General features: G+C 41.2%; 1 protein-coding gene across 1 annotated transcript; it reads left to right on the forward strand.

Moving 5' to 3' along the window:
• Positions 1-9,634: 9,634 nt before the first annotated feature.
• LOC132880965 (uncharacterized) lies at positions 9,635-18,492 on the forward strand. The gene is made up of 3 exons (XM_060913822.1): positions 9,635-10,308; positions 16,475-16,637; positions 16,841-18,492. The coding sequence occupies exons 1-3, from the start codon at positions 9,712-9,714 to the stop codon at positions 18,331-18,333; spliced, it is 2,253 nt and encodes a 750-aa protein (XP_060769805.1). The 5' UTR covers positions 9,635-9,711; the 3' UTR covers positions 18,334-18,492.
• Positions 18,493-19,839: the final 1,347 nt, after the last annotated feature.

Below are 19,839 nucleotides of genomic sequence, written 5' to 3' on the forward strand. Positions count from 1 at the left end.
CATGTTCAAAATACTGCACATATCCTTTAAAGGAGAATTCCAGCTGTTTTGCAAATAAAATTTTGAACTTTTGATTCCCCTGAAGTCAGCGCTGAGCACCGGTGAAGCATTTGATGTGCTCAGCACTGACGTCTGGGGAATCCGGAAGGCAACAAAGGTATGTGCTGGCTCGAAAAGTTCAAAATTGATACACCTATGTGCTAGCTAATGCAGTAAATGTGCAATGTTTTCAAACATCAGGGTCCACACACCACGGGCAATCCCATGAAAACCATTTTGAAACAAGTTATGTGAATATACGAACGTTGAAAGGCTGCCCCGTAGCCACCGTTTCAATTGAAATCCGCGTAGCAGCTATATGCATAACTTTTTTTTTTAGACGGGATGGATTTTTCTCGCGGTTTGTGCTACTGCCAACTTTCCTTGACCACAAATGTTTGAGACATATTTGCAAAACAGACGGAATTCTCCTTTAAGGTATAACTACAACCAGAACGAAATCACAAATTACCTTTTCAAAAGTAGAGTACTTGAACAGAACGTAGGCTTCAGTACTTCCAAAAGAGACGTTTGCTTCCAAATCCAACTTCAACAATCCAAGTTCTGGGTAGTGACTTTACTACACGCACCTACGTCCTCTTATCCATCTGTCCAGCCAATGAGGAGTGTTCGTTTTGCGTCACATGCCGTTGCGTCAGGCAACCTGACCAATCAACAATTTACAGTGGCTAGGTCTCGTTTCTTCCTATAGACCCCATGGGAACAAAGAAAAAAAATAATGTATGGAAGTCAACGGAGAGATAACTTATTTTATATGGTAGTTCAGATTCCCTTATGCATTGGATTTAATACATGATGATTATTAACTTTTATGACAACCCTTCACACCAACAAAGTGTTGTTTTTTGACAGACAGTAAAAGTTACGTTACGTTTTCTGTGCAACCTCTGAACTAGGCTAACGGAGTACTGCAGTAAACGTGTTGCTGATCTTTGCAGCCTACAAAAGTAGGCCCTCACTTGAGGTTTTATCCACCAACATATTTCGTCAAATTAAACATGGGGAAATCCGTACTGCTGTTATGCCGCCGTTCTGAGGCACAAATACACAGACATTTTAACAGAGAACACCGTCACCTACACGACATATATAGCGATAAGGGGTAATCATGCGTAACCTCGGCGCTATGGCGTTAGCCATGCTAAGGTATGCTACATAGCATTATATCAAGAGCGTGCTAAATCACAACAAAGGTGAAAGAATTATGTACGAGTTCTTTGTCAGATGGGAGACTGGAAAAGACGCGTTTTAGAGATACCAACAACGATTCACTTCGTATAATGTAGCCGGTGACCGGAGATGGAGATGGTTGCACGCATAGCAGCTAACTGCTAGGTGAATAGTGAAACATACATTGCATCATAGAACTCAAACAACCAGAATAAAATAACACATTACCTGATCGCACGTACTGTAAATCCAGATAACGTGCACTGGTAGTTCTAAATCCAACAAGGAGACTCAGTGAAATTTTCAAATAGCTAAATAAAAGGGCTATCGTAGCATCCATTAAGTCCACCATTTTGTTATTTGCCTTAGAGCTGTTTGAAAGCACAGAGAATTCTGGGTAATGTGCAGGATGATGATGCATCGAAGCTACCTAGCTGGACTTTTATTTTTAGAAAATAAGAGGAGAAGAGAAGTGGATTTTTGTATTGCAGCAGATTTTGTTAGTGGTACAGGGTGGATTTGGTTGTTGTTGGGACAAAGTACAAATAAGTTGATCAATGGAGCATATGTTGATCAATGGAGCTGGGTGTGAGTGAGTTGGGGCAACAATAGGGATAATGTACCAGAAGTATGTGCATGAGAAAATGTAGTTGGGGCAACAATAGGGATAATGTACCAGAAGTATGTGCATGAGAAAATGTAGTTGGGGCAACAATAGGGATAATGTACCAGAAGTATGTGCATGAGAAAATGTAGGCATTATTGTAATGCAGCATGTTTTGAGGGCAAAATGTGTGACCACAACTTAAGGGTCAAACTTTTGTTGCTGCTCTGCCATATTATCAGGAGCCAATTTGCACCACACAAAAGACTGTGCACCAAGTCACAACGACCCATTGCCAAACCATGTTCACCCTCTTCATATGATATCTTGGCTGCAGCCTGCTCATTACAGATCACTTGAATTCCACAAAAAACATCACCACTTACAATCCAAACAAATTTAGCCTATAAGTTTATTTCTGCAAACCAACCACACTCTACCGACATTGCACTAACTAGAAAAACATTTAACCTGTCCATTTTGCTTTCACCATTCACTTCTTGCCCAGTAAAATATCTTTTACATTTAACACTCAAAATGCTTCCTTTCCTTCGTTCTTAATGGGGTCTCCTGGAATTGAATTGGAGTCGCCTGAAATAACCAATAGAAGAAAAATACTGAAAATAAAAATGTTCAACTAATTATGTTATATATTACAAATAAAATGCTATATATCAGCTTTGAAAAGAAAACATCCACATAACTGAAGGCTATAGGCTGCTGATCAAAATATAGAATATGTGACACTGTGCAATCTCTATAAAATCTAAAAAATGTGTATGGGGTCATGAGAAATTGGTGATGTAAAAATGGGGTCCCAGGCCAAAAAAGGTTGGCAAACACTGCTTTAGACAGTCAAAACACATTACTCAGGAATGTACATGGGTTTGTCGCCTATTTTTGCGAAAATTTCCTTGCAACATATCTCACAACTCAACATAGACTAGCCTATTTATCTGGCCTACCAATTACAGTATGCACACATTTCTGTTGACCATATGGTGTATGTTTTCAATGTGTGAGGGTTGGATTCCAAGACAAAACCAAAATGGCATGACATAACAATGCATGACAAAAGGAAAGTTATGTGACAGTTTACTATGGCAAAAAAAAAAAAAAAATAGGCTACAAGTACAAAAGAGGTTGAAATAAAAGATTAAAAGATTATTTAGCCAGCATCAGGAAAGCAGCTGTACAGTATAATTCTCAGAACAACAAAAAAAACAACCAAACATAACGTTGTGTGGAGGTTATAGTGTAACCAAATGATAACGTTTCAGTTGGTTAGTTACCTCAACGTTTCGGGGACGTTTGGCTTCGTTAGGTTTCTGCATAACCATGAGGAAACGTTCTCTAAATGTTAGTTGTTGGTTACGTTCTAACAAACCTTTAGAGAACCATAGACTGTCCACACGGCAACGGATTCAGGTGACTCCGATACAATTGCTTATCGTTTAGGCCTGGCGTCCACACGGCACCGGCGTTTTGGGTGCCCAAAATGAAATCTTTTTGAGAACGGGTTCCAGAGTGGAAAGATCTGGCAACGTTGCCGTTGTGAAGTCGTCTGGATGAGTAGAACGGATTTGTTTATGATGACGTCACAACCACATGACTGTGAGTGCTTCACGCCGGGTAGAAGTGTAACGAATATCACCAGGAAAAAGCCTTACAGAGCACTAGTGAGAGTGAAACACGAGCTTGGATATTATTATTATTATGTTCAGTGTTAGTTCACAGTAGTAAAGCAAGAAGCAGAATAGTGACAGTAATAGTGAAGCAAAAACATGCAATTGTACAAACACTGCAGCTCTACAGCAAAATATTCATTTATGAAATGGTCTGATTCTTAACACCAGTAGTGCCAATGATATTCTCATTGCGATGCGAGTTGTCAACAAATCCTATAACTTGGTTCATGAAACGCGCTTACAAAATATTTTCACTGTAAATATTTATTGTGTAATGGTGCAATCCCGCCAGCAAAAATAGGGGAAAAAAAGAGCGATCTCACCTCTTCAGATGTTGATTTAAGTCTGACAATACATTCCTTAAAAAGGGTGTAGAGGAGCAAATTAATCAAATTTATTCCGGACCATTAAAGACGCCGCCTTCCGTGTAGAATCATACGTCTTCCTCGCCGCCATATTGGAGAGGTCAAAGCGGAGAATAAAGATTAGCTGCGTTTAACTGTACCAACAGGTTTACCGTCCAAACGAGATCACATGGGATTACCTTTCACAGGTGAGAAACAACAAATTAATTCCATCAACGTGTACCATTCACTTTATTCCGGACCATTGAAGACGCCGCCTTCCGTGTAGAATCATACGTCATCCTCGCCGCCATTTTGGAAAGGTCAAAGCGGAGAATAAAGATTAGCTGCGTTTAACTGTACCAACAGGTTTTCTGTCCAAACGAGATCACATGGGATTACCTTTCACAGGTGAGACTGGAAAAATACTTTTCATTGTATTTGGTCATTATAATGTAATTTTACAAACAGATTTTCCTGACTTTGTGGCTAATATGAAGTCTTGCGCATAATAGTTTATGCGCGTGCATCGTTACTTCTTCTATTGTTCTGGTGTCTCCGAAGGGACCGTCTTACAGTGCCCCTAGAGGTGTGGCATGTGTATTGCATCGTTTTCAGCAAGTGTTGCGTTGCCATATGGACCTGATATTTTACTGATTGTTGCCCATTTGGACGCGATATATTTTTAAATAACATCTCGTTGCCGTTGTCGTGTGGATGTAGCCTAAAGGTACATTAATGTTCTGTGTTACTAGGGAGTATCTCTGTAGATAGATAATTGAATTTCAAAAATGTGTTTTAGTAAATAATTCTTTTTAAAATGGGGGGCAACTGTGGTGGCAAGAAATACTTTTACAGTGGCAACTACCACCTTTTGCCACCCCTTAATACCGCGCCTGCCTGTTAGTGATCATGATTGACTACAGCTGGTAGCTTCTCTGTGCCTTCATAAAAACGGTTTGTTTACAGCACTCATTGAATTGACCAACACACAGTAAAATGGGAAAGTCCAAGGAGCTCAGTGCAGATCTGAGAAAGAGGATCGCAGATGTACACAACTCCGGAATGTCTCTTAGAGACATTTCTAAACAACTGCAGATCCCAAGATCAGTTCAAACAATTGTAGGTAAGTTACTGGGAGGTGTAGTCCCTTTGCCAATCCACTGTACTTCAAGAAAACCCAAACTGTCACCCTCAGCTGAAAGGAAATTGGTTCCGATGGTCAGGAAAAACCCAGGACCTACCATGGCACAGTCCTGCGATGAACTGGAAGCTGATGGATCACTGTCTATAGTTCAGTGAGTTTTATATCACCATGGACTAAGAGGCTGCTATCCAAGAAATAACCCTCTCCTCCAAAATTGACATCTTCAAGCTTAACTAAAGTTTGAAGCTCACCAGATGGGCAAAGAAAAAGCCTTCTGGAGGAAAGCTCAGGTCAGATGAGACAAAAATTGAGATGTTTGGCCACAGTGGCCACCATATACAGAGGGACACTGTACCAGCTGGTGGTGGTGGCAGGATCATCATGCTCTAGGGCTGTTTTACATGCTCTGGTGCTGTGGAAGACGGCTGCCTCTCCAGTAGCTCTGTAGTTTTTAGTTCTTTAAACCTCTTTTTTTTCCACTTTTTTACTTTTCTGCTCTTCTTACGAATACATAGTGTGTTTTTCTTCATATTCCATGGATATTTTTAATTTTAACATGCAACCAGGAGCCAGTCTTCTTGCTTATTCGAGAGAGGAGCTGCTGGCCCTGAAAACAATGGGGCAGGCCGGGATACGACACCACATCCCGGCGGAGCTGAGGAGGAGACCAAGGGGCTGCAATGCCGGGGCTAAGCTAAAGGCTAGACTAGCGGACAACCAGTGTCACTGCAAACCATCTATTCCCTCCATTATAACGGGGAATGTGAACTCGCTGCCGAACAAGGTCGACAAGCTATCCACACTGAACAACCAACGGACTTACCGTGAGAGCAGCTTGTTTATTTTTATGGAGACATGGCTAACCCACCTTATACTGGATGCTAACGTGGACCTGCGTGGATTCACTGCTGTGAGAGCCGACAGAGACACTAAAGTATGCGGGAAAAGCAAAGGTGGGGGACTCATCATCTACGTGAACACCCGCTGGTGTAACCGCGGACATATCTCCGTAAAGACAGTTTTATGTTGCCCGGACTTGGAGCTGCTAGCTGTTAGCCTGCGGCCATATTATCTGCCGAGGGAGTTCAGTCACGTGATCACCATCTGTGTTTACATCCCTCCGAGGACAGACGCAGCCGCTGCATGTGAGAGGATTCACTCTATCACAGCAAGGCTGCAGACACAGCACCCTGTGGCATTTATGATCATTTCTGGGGACTTTAATCATGCTACTTTGGACTCTACTTTGGCTGCTTCCCCACTAGGGAAGTCTGACCACAACTTGGTTTGTCTACGGCCGAAGTACATCCCCCTGGTCCAAAGATAGCCTGCAACAACTAGCTCCATCAGGAGGTGGTCCCCTGGAATGGAAGATGCCATCAGAGACTGTTATGACACCACGGACTGGGATGTGCTGCTTAGCCCACACTGTAAGGACATAGAGGGGCTGACACACTGTCTGACAGATTACCTCAACTTCTGTGCAGACATGGTCTCCCCAGCTAAGACTGTACGGTGTTACCCTAATAAAAAGCCACGGGTAACACAGGAAGTCAAAGTTGTCCTCAACAAGAAGAAGGCCACCTTCAGGAGCAGGAATAGGGAGGTGATGAAAGCAGCACAGCAGCTGCGTGAAACTCTGCGTGAGGGAAGCTAAGGACAGCTACAGGAGATATAAACACAAGAACTAGTTATCACACAAGAACATTTTAATAGAAAAAAAACTTTCTATATTAAAAATATTGAAATTGTAACAGGCGGCACGGTGGTGTAGTGGTTAGCGCTGTCGCCTCACAGCAAGAAGGTCCTGGGTTCGAGACCCGGGGCCGGCGAGGGCCTTTCTGTGTGGAGTTTGCATGTTCTCCCCGTGTCCGCGTGGGTTTCCTCCGGGTGCTCCGGTTTCCCCCACAGTCCAAAGACATGCAGGTTAGGTTAACTGGTGACTCTAAATTGACCGTAGGTGTGAATGTGGGTGTGAATGGTTTTCTGTGTCTATGTGTCAGCCCTGTGATGACCTGGCGACTTGTCCAGGGTGTACCCCGCCTTTCGCCCGTAGTCAGCTGGGACAGGCTCCAGCTTGCCTGCGACCCTGTAGAAGGATAAAGCGGCTAGAGATAATGAGATGAGATGAGATGAGATGAGATGAGATTGTAACAAAAATAGATACAACTAAACAGTCAGATAAATAGCTAAAGTTATAACAAGAACACAAGATTTTAATAGGAAGAACCAAACTATTAATGCAAAAAATATATTATTAGAAAAACAGATACAACTAGATAAACAGATAAATAAATAAAATACACAAAAATAGAACAAACAAAATGACGATAGAATAAATTAAATGAACGTCCGTGCAAAGTAGTTTTCCCAAAATATTATCATTAATATCACACAACAACATTATAAACTATATACAAAACAATTTGAACTATTAGGCAAACAGATAAAACTTGAATAAATAAAAACTCTGACGACCACCTCCCACTCCCCGATGTCACATCGGTGCCTATTTGTCTGATGGCTACATTTGCATATCAGACAAATAGGCACCACTGTGCCTCACCGTAACCTTTCCCTAACTCAGTGAAGGGAGGAGGAGTAAAGGAGGAGCTTTTTCATCTGAAACACAGTCCAGAAAAAGAACGACAGAAAGAACGGCTCCCCCAGCTCGAGACTCGGTTCTCATCGTTCATGCCGAGGAGCCGTTCAAAAGAATCGGTTCGTTCACGAACGTCACAACACTAAAGTTTAGATTTTAGCGTGTATCCTGCTGGATATCACTCAGTGCTCAAATTCTTTTATACAATACCAACTTTTTTGAGATGCGTTGCTGTCATGAAATTTCAAATGAGCCAATATTTGGCATGAAATTTCAGAATGTCTCACTTCCGACATTTGATATGTTGTCTATGTGTTGCCACACGTCCAGGTTTTTCCGGGATTGTCCCGGTTTTTTTGTGGAAAATGGAAAATGTCCAGGAAAATGGAATAACCTTCCCGGGACACGTTTTGTCCCGGTTTTTTACTTCCTCACATTATCCCCCATTGAAATAAACACAAATCATTAATGTTTCTCGCAGCCACTTAACATATTAATAGTTTTCACGTAAGCGGGCATATTGTAGGCAGCTACTTGTGTGGCCTCACCGAATGTTTGCGCACGCAGCCAGTCGCCGTTGCTAGGTGATCGTGGTCAATACAACGGCGGCCGCACGAAATCAAAGATACTGGAATACCGTAATACCAAACAATAGGTGAGAGTTCCCTTGGTCGGTGCGCGAGTAGGCTGGCTGTCTACTTCCTATGTTCTGATTATGATAAAGGCTGGTTCTAAAGCCTGGGCCAATTTCATCAATAAATGAATCATTAAATATATCAAAAAAGAATGCCTGAACACTGGCGTGAGAAATGAATAAATCAGTTGTCCCAATAACACAGCACCTCTCTCTTGTGATTAAAACAAAGGATTAGGGCTATTTGGTATGATACGGTAGTCTAACTTTTAAAGTTCAGTTCTCCAGAGAAAAGGCTAAAACAACAACGAAGCAGACTGAGAGAAATTATATTGATTATATTTGTATTATTTTGATTTGGAAACGGAATGGGAGGAGAGACTCTTCAGGGGGCTGTTAGCCTACTATTAAATATTTGTTAAAAAAATATTGACGTCCAAATAAGATCATTCCTATATGAAATTATTTTTTGTAATAATATTTGTGGTAGTGCCCATTTAAGGGTTAAGAAGACAAAATGAATTTTAACTAAACGCCTAACTGCACCAGTTGAACTGTTTTATTTTTAAACGTGAACATTCACATAAGGCATCGTAGATGTGCGTGTCCGCAGCCCTCAACCCCCGCGCTCGTACGTGCGCGCAGGCGCGGCCGCCGACCGATGTGTCCCGGTTTTTTACAACTCAGATGTGGCAACCCTAGTTCCATTGTGAATACAATATCAGTTTTTGAGATTTGCAAATTATTGCATTCCGTTTGTATTTACAATTTGTACTTTGTCCCAACTTTTTTGGAATTGAGGTTGTATATTTTTGGCCCTGTTGATTTCAGAAAACCCAAAGAAATTGTTTTTTGTTGTTGTTGTTTTTTTAAGATGTGTGCTATACAATTATTCTGCCACAGAAAAAGAACAGTTCAGAGAAATCATTGAAAGCCCAAATACTGCCATTACATTCATATCCAAGATGACATTCAGGTCACTGTATAGCATTGTGTTTGCCATCTTGTGTTTCTTCACCACTGATTGCTATCATTGTAAAAGTGCGTAGCGTGTTAAACACAGAAATACCACTGTGTAGTTAAAACCGTAAGATGTCACATGGTGGGAAATACAAGCGAGTCAGTTTAATTTCAAATTCAGCAGAAGCCAATGAGAAGCCTCCACTGGGCAGCCAATCAGACGTCTGTGTTCAAGCAAACGTCCTTTTAAAATGATATGAACAGGAGCCGCCATTTTGTTTTGGGGCGGGTCTAGGGGTGGGTCCCTTGTAGATTTCCACAACATAACTCACGTCATGAAGGAAGCCGCCAATCACACATGATCTCTGGACTCCTCCTCCTTCTCTCCCTCATTCTTTTCCCCTCCCTTTCTCTCCCTCTCACACATGTGCAAGCAGTGGCTCCTCATTTCAGAGAAAACAAAGCTCAGTCTCTCTTTCTCTCAGTGTGTGAGTTCAAGAAAATGGCCGAAGCCAGTATTTCAATAGATCAGGACCAGTTCCTCTGTTCAGTGTGTCTGGATCTACTGAAGGATCCAGTGACGATCCCCTGTGGTCACAGTTTCTGTAAGGTGTGTATTAATGACTGCTGGGATCAGGATGATAAGAGCGGAGTTTATCGCTGTCCTCAGTGCAGAGACACTTTCACTCCAAGGCCTGTTCTACGCAGAAACAACATGCTGGATGAAGTGGTGGAGAAACTGAAGAAGAAGAAGACTGAAGTCCAAGCTGCTTCTCCTGCTCACTGTTACGCTGGACCTGGAGATGTGGAGTGTGATTTCTGCACCGGGAGAAAACACAAAGCCATCAAGTCCTGCCTGATGTGTCTGGCCTCCTTTTGTGAAACTCATCTGAAACCTCACTATGAAGTTCCTTCCTGGAAAAAGCACAAGTTAGTTGAAGCTTCTGGAAATCTGCAAGAGAAGATCTGCTCTGAGCATGATGAAGTGTTGAAGCTCTACTGTCGTACTGACCAAAGCTTCATCTGTTGTCTGTGTATGACGGATGAACACAAAAGCCACGACACCGTCTCAATTAAAGCATACAGAAGTGAAAAACAGGTGAGAAATGCAAGTCTAATTTATTCAGAGTTATTTCATACAGTTTACATTTCTAATCTAAAGTGGCTGAAGGTTTTCACTCCACGTAGAAGCCACACCTTATTTCACTTCTTTAATCTTTCGGTCTCCGTCTTTAAACCACTGATTGATTGATTGATTGATTGATTTGTTCCGAACAGTAAAGATAAAAAAAAAAAAAAAATGCAATGATCAAAACACAGTCATGAACAAACGGGATAGCGTAGCCACAAGGCAATAACATAATAATGTTCAGAAAGGATCAGGAAGAAGTGAATAACTTATCAAATCCTAACCCTCTATACCACCGCTAATCAAAACATACCAAGATATACTAACACGGTATAATATCGACCAAATCAATCATATATACAGATACTTAGTCTGTTATACATATATGCACACATACAATATATATATATATATATATAAACTATACACATCCATACGTACAGACACCATAATCATATAATTATGCATATACATAATATATCCGTACGTACCCATACGCACATACACTTATATTATCAATAGAATGTTATTGTAATTCCTCCTCTCTCTACCTCATAAAGATCTGTTCCTTATAGAGTGGGGGAAAAAGCCCCCCCCCCCCCCCCTAAGGAAAATTCAGTTTTTCTCCAAGTTGAAATGAACCATGTGTTGTTTTAATCATAGTTTTTGACAACAGTGACATGAACAATAATGCCACCTAAAGTTTGCCTAAAGTTAATACTTTATTTTTTTTTTAACAAAAACAAACATTGTGCCAAGGGGGCCTTTTACCCCCCCCAGTGGGGTAAAAGGCCCCCTGAGGTGGGGCAATAGGCCCCCTCACTCAAAAAAAGCTGTTTGGATAGCAAAAGTGTTTACTTAAGCCTATAATATGAAAGAAACAAGAAAATATCCCTGAATTAATGAATAGATGCATTATTTTATTATATTTCGCATTTTAATTTCAATATAATTTTGTGTGGATTGAACATGAATTAACAAAGAACAAGCTATTCATTAATTCAGGGATATTTTCTTGTTTTTTTTTGAGTGAGGGGGCCTTTTACCCCACTGGGGGGGGGGGGGGGGGTAAAAGGCCCCCTTGGCACAATGTTTTTGTTAAAAAAAAAATTAAGTATTAACTTTAGGTGGCATTATTGTTCATGTCACTGTTGTCAAAAACTATGATTAAAACAACACATGGTTCATTTCAACTTGGAGAAAAACTGAATTTTCCTTCAGGGGGGCTTTTTTTTCCCCCCCACTCTACTCTAATTATGATAAAAGGAAACGATGCCCCCTGGGGGCCATTTACCCCGCCATTAAGGGGGCGTTTTACCCCACAGACTACACTTTTACAAAAAAGGGTCTTACTTTCAAAATGTGATTCAACTTTTTGTACCTAATGTATTTTTTTTTACCTACTGACTTGTCTACTCATGCCACATACACAGCTGTGATATCTGACGAAATAGCAGCTATCTAAATACAGTTTTACTGATATCTGAAAATTATATCACTTAACATGAAATTTGATTTCTCTCTGCTGCGTTGGTGATATGCGATCCACAGTGGATATTTGTATATCCCCGTTGTCGAGCCAGTCCATAGCAACAATAGAAATGTAACTTTGCGCCATCTGGTGGTTATTTGGGGTAAAACAGGCCGGGGGCCTTTTACCCCACGGGGGCGTATTACCCCACCCCACTCTACTCTACCTTTTTTATGATTTATCGATGAACATTTAATGAGCGCCACATTCAAACTATTCCATAGCTTTCCTCCTCAAATAGAGATACTCAACATTTTTAACGTTGTCCTAGCACTGCGAGTTTTAAATTTCAACAGCCACAGTCTGAGTGCCGACAGCTCTGCCCACCGCCTCAATCATGTCGGGCAGCTTTGTGGGGCTTTGAACAGCTGCCACCGTTATCTGATTTCCTCGATACACCAGGGCAATGCCAAGTCCAATCAGCAAAAATCCTGTGATCATGGTTCTGAATAGGTAAATATCCTCAATGTCCTCCACGGAAAGAATCGCCAAGCACACCACACGCCACTTCTCCCAGGCATCTATGGTGTATCCGGCTGCAAACGTTCCGGCAGGACAGGCAGGTTCCCCCAAACCTAGACTTCTCGTCGAGAAGATTGTCAATTGTGTGAAGTGACCAGTTGATCAAATCCATAATTTCGATTCGGAGAACAGTGCAGGAAGGGTCTCTGACAAGACGAGTCCGCAGAAGCAAAGCAGGAGAGAGGCTTGTCAGGAAGGGGAGAGGCTGAGAAATGAGAGATGAGAGGAAAAAACACCCACACATTTCGCTCCTATCAGGACCGGAATGTGTAGGCATTAAAAAAAAACCTCAGCGCAGCATTCCGTGAAGCACAGAGAAGAATTAACACAACAATTACACAAAAACATAGAAAGTACGAGAGCAAAATCCCGTGGCAGCCGTTTGCGGCGGCATCTTGGATGGAATTCTCTCATCTATTATTACCCCACGAAATGTATTATTAGAAACTCTTTCAATGTCAACACCATCTACCTGTACATTTATTGCCTTATTTATTTTATAATTATTAAATAACATGATTTTTGTTTTAGACAGATTTAATGATTTATTTCGATCAAACCAACTTTTTCACCTGCACAATTCTGAAGAGATTGTTTTCTACCTCATGTAAATTTGTTCCAGAACAAAACATATATTCATGTCATCTGCAAATAATACCATCTTAAATATCTTTGATACATTGCACATATCATTTATATAAAGAATGAACAGTTTAGGACCCAATACTGACCCCTGGGGGACACCACAAGCAATGTTCAAACGAGATGAGACAGAATCACCCAACTTCACAAATTGTGTCCTGTTGCTCAAATAACTTCTTATCCAATTTAATACAACTCCCCTTATCCCATATTGTTCCATCTTATTAATTAATATCGTGATTAATAGTATCAAAAGCTTTTTGGAGATCAATAAATATCCCAGCGACATTTTTCTTTATCATCTATAGAGTTACTGATTTCTTCAATTGATTCCATTAGTGCCAGCTCTGTTGATCTATTTGCTCTAAATCCATATTGACCATCACTGAGTAGTTTGTATTTTTTAATGAATTTATCTGATGTTATTGAATAGTTTTTCAAGAATTTTGGAGAATTGAGGAAGTAAAGAAACAGGTCTGTAATTTGTGAAAGTTGTGTTTGTCCCCAGATTTATACAGTGGAATTACTTTTGCTATTTTCATATTGCTTGGAAATGTACCGGTTTGAAATGACAAGTTACAGGTGTATGTTAATGGTTTAGAAATCCCCCCAATAATAGTTTTCACTAGTTTCATATCAATATCATTACAATCTGTGGACATTTTGTTACCACATTCATTAACTATATCAATAATTTCCTTCTCATCTACTGGTGTAAGAAACATAGAACAATAACTCCTCTTTATAATATTATCAATACACTCATCATTTGTTACCGGCTCAGAGATATTTTGAGCTAATCTTGGTCCAACATTAACAAAAAAATTATTAAAACTTTTAGCAACTACACCTTTCGCCCGTAGTCAGCTGGGATAGGCTCCAGTTTGCCTGCGACCCTGTAGAACAGGATAAAGCGGCTAGAGATAATGAGAGTGAGTATTAGCAACTACATCCATGTTAAAATTTTCAATACCTTTGTCATTAAAGTATTTAGGGTAATGTATTTGTCCAGCGCCATCTTTAATAATACTATTTCATATATTCCATATTCCTTTAATATTATTTTTGCTATTATCTATTAATTTGCCATAATAATCCTTCCTACATTTCCTTATGATACTCGCTAACTTGTTTTTATATTTATTTTCTGCCTCTTTGGTTATTAATTTAATAAATTCTCTATATAGAGTATTTTTCTTCTTACAGGCATTTTGTAATCCCTTAGTAATCTAAGGTTGGTCATTATAGTTTTGTACTATATTGTAGGGCTGCACGATTATGGAAAAAATTATAATCACGATTATCTTGATCAAAATTGTAATCACGATTATTAATCACAATTATTCTTGATGTTAGGGAAATCACTTAAATTTTATTTCACTATATTCAAACAAACAGTATGAACAGCTTTCAGTGCAGAATGAAATTTAAAAGGGAAATTCTGATTTCCAAATGACAAATAAATGAAATTTATCCAAGAAATTACCAAAGGATGAAGGAACTGAAAACTCAGTTGCAACAATTACATAGCATTATACTGAGGCCTCCAAGTTTTTAGCTAGAAAGACCAGCCTATCAACATGCTCTGGCTTTAAACCACAAAGACCACAATTTTTCTGCCTACCTAGAAGGACCAGAGAGGGGTCATTTGACCCACACAGCTTTTGCCGAATACACTAATCACTCATTTTGTTATGGTAATGAGGCTGTTAGGGGCAGTGTGTGGGGTGAGGGGGTCACACCTTACAATGTGTGTGTAATTGTATGTAAATGTCCGAGCATAAAACTATCAAACGTATTGTTGTGCATGTGGGAGCAAATGATGTTTTCAGAGAACAGCTGTTTGTCCAAGATGATTTCAGAAAACTTTTTTCTGATCTCTATAAGACTGGAATACAATCTTTTATTAGTGGCCCACTCCCAGCGAGAGGAATTTTTGCATTTTCTCGACTCTTCAGTCTTAACACCTGGCTTGGAAAAACTTGTTTTTCATTTGGTATGAGCTTCATAGACAATTTTAACCTTTTCTGGAATCGCAGAGAATTCTTCAAGCCAAATAGCACTGAACTCAGCTGGATTGGAGCCAAAGTCTTAGTAGACCATTACAGACTTGCAATCTTTTCTCAGCCAGCATTGAAGAAAACAGTTGTTTCTGTGTTGGTAATAGCCAAGACAAACAGGGGCAGACAGCTTCTTCCGAAGGGCTGTCAGCCTCTGAAATCACCACAGGTAAATAGTAACTAATACAGTATACTGTATATAGTACATATAATATTATGAATTAAACGTTTTGCTTGGACATGAAACATGATCACTGATTTTCTGAAGCGTTAGGTTCAGTGGAGAGCACAGAGGAGAGGAGAGGAGCACAGAGGAGAGAGGAGAGGAGCATGGAGGAGAGAGGAGAGGAGAGAGAAGAGAAGAAATGAGAGGAGCACAGAGGAGAGAAGAAAATAGAAGAGAAGAGAGACGAAGAGAGGAAAGGAAAGGATAGGAAAGGAAAGATGAGGAGAGAAGAGACGAGGAGAGTAGAGGAAAGGAAAAAAGAGGAGAGAAGAGGAGAAGAGAGGAGAGATGAGGAGAGGAGAGCAGAGCAGAGGAAAGGGATGGAGAGGAAAGGAAATGAGAGGACCACAGAGGAGAGGAGAAGAGAGGAGAGGAAAGGAGAGGAGCACAGAGGAGGGTGGTGGAGAGGAGAAGAGAGGAGAGGGGGTATGAGGAGAGGCAAAGAGAGGAGTGGAGCACAGAGCAGGGTGGTGGAGAACTGAGGAGTGGAGAGGACACGGAAGAGAGTCTGGAAGAGAGAAAGGAGTGGTGTGGAGTGGAGTGGAGAGAGAAAGGGGTCCAGGAGTAGAGAAAGAGAAGAGAGAAGAAGAGCAGAGGATAGAGGTGAGAAGTGGAGGGAAACTGAGTAAGTTTGGATTTGAGGAGGGCAGATAAGAGAGGGAGGAGGGCACAGAGGAGAAAGTGAAAGGCAGGAGAGAGTAAAGGAGGGGAGAGGAGAATATGGAGGAAGGCAGAGAGGAGAGGAGGGGAGGGCAGATAGTTTGAAGGGAAGGAGAGGGATATGTGGATGAGGCCAGAGAGAGTGACACAGAGGGACACAGAAGTCTTTTCTGTGATGGAGTCACGGATGTGCTTTCTTCATGTTCCCTATGTTTCTCTATGGCACAGCCCCCCAAGGCATGCCCATGGCGACGGGTCTGCATGTGAATGTCCCATGTGACCATAACGAGTCATGTGAGTGCACACAATGGTTCAATGAACGTGTGAATGTCCCATGTGATCATGACGAATCATATGACTGCAACCAGATAATGGTTGAATTAGCGTGTGAATCTCTCATGCCATGTGACCATAACGACTCATGTGAATGCAACCTGGCAATTGTTAGATGGATAAATACCAGTGCATGTGGACTACTGCTTCATTTCCCTCAAGAATTTTGTGGTGAAAGAAGCTCCTCTCCAAGGAACGAAGATGCAGAGATTCAGCACTCAACAGGCATTGGAAATGATCCTGGATGGAGCTGACCCTGGCGAATCGGATGGAGAAGACATCAATCTCCAGGTGGATTCAGACTCCGAGCTGTCTCAGTCTTCAGGTAATATTAGTTATTGCAATGTAAAAATAATAGTTATTTCCCAAAAACTACTAGTTCTAGTTAAAAAATACTAGAGGTGATTTTTACTACATTACTTGAAACTAGAAAAATAAACCATTTTTGCAGTGATTAGCTTCTATACTTGCATTTGTGATATCATTTGAATTTCCCATTGCTCATAATTACATTTTTTCATGCTACAGATGAGGAGAGTGCTCCCCAACCAACAAAGAGAGCTCGGCTAGCGACTGATGTGGCAGAGACTGCAAAAGATGGCACAGTATGGCATGAAGAACAGGTGGGAACGGGTCCACATTTCACCCCACCAACGCCATACAGCGCAGATGGAGAGCCAACCGCTAAGGCCAGGAGGTCAATCACAAGTCGCCTTCAGAGCTTCCTTTGTTTCATCACTCTGGACATGCTTGGCATCATACGAGACTGTACAATTCAACATGCGAAGCAAACTGAGCATGTGGATTGGTTCATGGGCATACCTGAACTAATGGCATTTATTTCCATCACCATCATGAGGGGAATCATCAAGGTGCCATCACTGCATGACTGCTGGTCGAAAAACCTGGGAAACCCACACATCATCGAAACCATGTCCCGAGGGCGTTTCAAAAACATCATGCATCACCTGCACTTTGATGACAGAGACACCCGCAGCGAGCGAGTACAGACTGATAGGTTTGCTGCAATTTCAAACATATGGGGATTGTTTGTCACCAACTGCATCACATCCTACATCCCTGGTCAACACATCACCATTGACGAACAACTTTTCCCGTGCAAGACTCGCTGCTGTTTCCTACAGTACATTGCATCTAAACCAGACAAGTTTGGTATCAAGTTTTGGGTGGCGTGTGACTTGAAAACCAAATACGTCTGCAACATCCTCCCATATCTTGGCAAGGACCCCACTCGGCCTCCTGGGGAGAGAGTGTCTGAGAGTGTAGTCATGAGGCTGATGGAACCATTCTTGGACAAGGGCAGAAATGTTACCACAGACAATTTCTTTACATCACTGTCACTTGCAAAACGACTACTTAGCCGGAATTCAACCATCCTCGGCACAGTCAACAGGATTCGCCAAGAAATTCCACCATCAACTCGACAGATGCACCGCGATGAATTTACCACCCAGGTATTTTCATCCACTGGTGCCACACTGACTGTGTATGCGGCCAAGCGGAAGAAGACAGTATATGTTCTCAGCAGCATGCACAGCACGATTCAGACACAGGAAACCGCCAAAAAGAAGCCAAACACCATCACACTCTACAACACAACAAAGTGCGGCGTCGATATCATGGACCAGATGGTGCGGGAATACACTGTCCGCGCAGGAACAAGGCGCTGGCCAATATCAGTGTTCTACAACATGATAGACATTGCAGCACTGAATGCCCACGTGCTCTATCAATTATGCACTGGGAGAAAGGAAAGACGGGTGGATTTCCTGTTTGAACTGGCAAGAGAGTTGGCTCACTCCCACGTGGGTATGAAAAAGGTCCAAAAGGAGCAATTGCTTCAGCAACAACCCTCCACACCACAATTCGGACAAAGAGCCAAGTGTCAGGCTAAAATCAAATGCAAGGACAATCGTGCAACTGTGCGCTGTGTTGGCTGTTATAAATATACATGTGGGAAATGCAGAAAGGAGCAATGGCTGTGCCAGAATTGTGAGTGACTGCTCAAATGTATTTCACTCATTTGCATTCTTTGTAAATATGCTTTTTTCTTTGTAAATATATTTTTTCTATTTTTGGCACACAAAAATAACAGTTACTTCTGCAAAAACTTTCCACACGAAAACTGGGAAAACAGTTGCTTTTTCATTCATTGTAAATATGTTTTGTTTTGATTTTTTTTAACAATAAATGTCAAGAGTTTTGATCCCAAATTCTCGTTCATCCTGATGATTCACTGCATAAAAATCCACCATATGTTTATAAATCCACCATATGGGCACACACACACACACATGCAAAAACACGGCTCAAGCGACTCTGTGACTCAAGTGACTTCTGTGAGCCGCTAACAGCCACATTTCCACAACAAAAGGAGTGTCCACAGGGGGTCCAAAGGGTCAAATGACCCTCTTGTGGGCCTTTTAGGTAAAAAGGGTCAAATGACCCTCTTGTGGGCCTTTTAGGTAAAAAGGGTCAAATGACCCTCTTGTGGGCCTTTTAGGTAAAAAGGTCAATTGACCCCTCCGTGGTCATTGTTAAACATGAGCGAAGGCAGGTCACAACACTGCCTCCAGGGCTAAATACCATAGATTTGCATAGAAGACTAGATGCCTCGTCCCCGTTGCCCGTCAACGAAGTCGAACGTCCGCACATGGCGGCCATCTTACCTCAGACAGCTGGCTTACCCATTACATTGTGTTGGTAGCGATATGTACTTTTCAGATGACCGCAACTTCCTCAAATTTCAATTGATATTCAAATGGTTTGGTTTGTTATATAAAAAACAAACAGAAGTATGTATTTGATATTAATGATGAATAATCATTTTGTTTAAAAAAAAAATACACATAGCTTGGCGAAAATATTTCAGTATACTACAGACTGTAAGACAGGATGCATGCTGAAATTCCTATGCTGTGAGAAGCCTAACACTGCATACTTATGGATGACTGCGGATAAATACAATTTATTTCCAATTTTTAGTGAAAATATTTCTACATGTGATAGGGCCGTAGGGGAAGCTAAAGTTAAATAAACAGCTTGCTCACTTCTGAAACTTCAGAAATACTTCATCCACCTCAAAAACCTAATGAACTCACATCATAGCATAATAACAAATGTAAACTCACATCATCGCATAATAACAAATGCACTGCCCGAGTAAGTAATAATATAAAACAGTGACAGCGACTCACGGTAGTTTGTGACAAAGCATTTAATTAATCACATGTGGTTATACTTTCAAGGATAAAAAGATATCCTTTACATTTACAAAAAGAACATTCAAAGCTGATTATCATGTCAAAGTCAATATATGTTAGCACAGAAGATTGAAATTTCATTTGACTAGGCTCCAATGTGCAGTTAAAATAAAACTAAACATCCTGATATAAGGGCGGCACGGTGGTGTAGTGGTTAGCGCTGTCGCCTCACAGCAAGAAGGTCCGGGTTCGAGCCCCGTGGCCGGCGAGGGCCTTTCTGTGCGGAGTTTGCATGTTCTCCCC

This window comes from Neoarius graeffei, chromosome 2, assembly GCF_027579695.1.
Source record: "Neoarius graeffei isolate fNeoGra1 chromosome 2, fNeoGra1.pri, whole genome shotgun sequence".
Classification (NCBI taxonomy): domain Eukaryota; kingdom Metazoa; phylum Chordata; class Actinopteri; order Siluriformes; family Ariidae; genus Neoarius; species Neoarius graeffei.

Coding starts and splice junctions, on each gene's coding strand:
- LOC132880965 (XM_060913822.1), top strand. CDS start 9,712: ATGGCCGAAGCCAGTATTTCAATAGATCAGGACCAGTTCCTCTGTTCA. Junction 10,309..16,474: donor CATACAGAAGTGAAAAACAG/GTGAGAAATGCA, acceptor ATTTCCCTCAAG/AATTTTGTGGTGAAAGAAGC. Junction 16,638..16,840: donor CGAGCTGTCTCAGTCTTCAG/GTAATATTAGTT, acceptor TTCATGCTACAG/ATGAGGAGAGTGCTCCCCAA.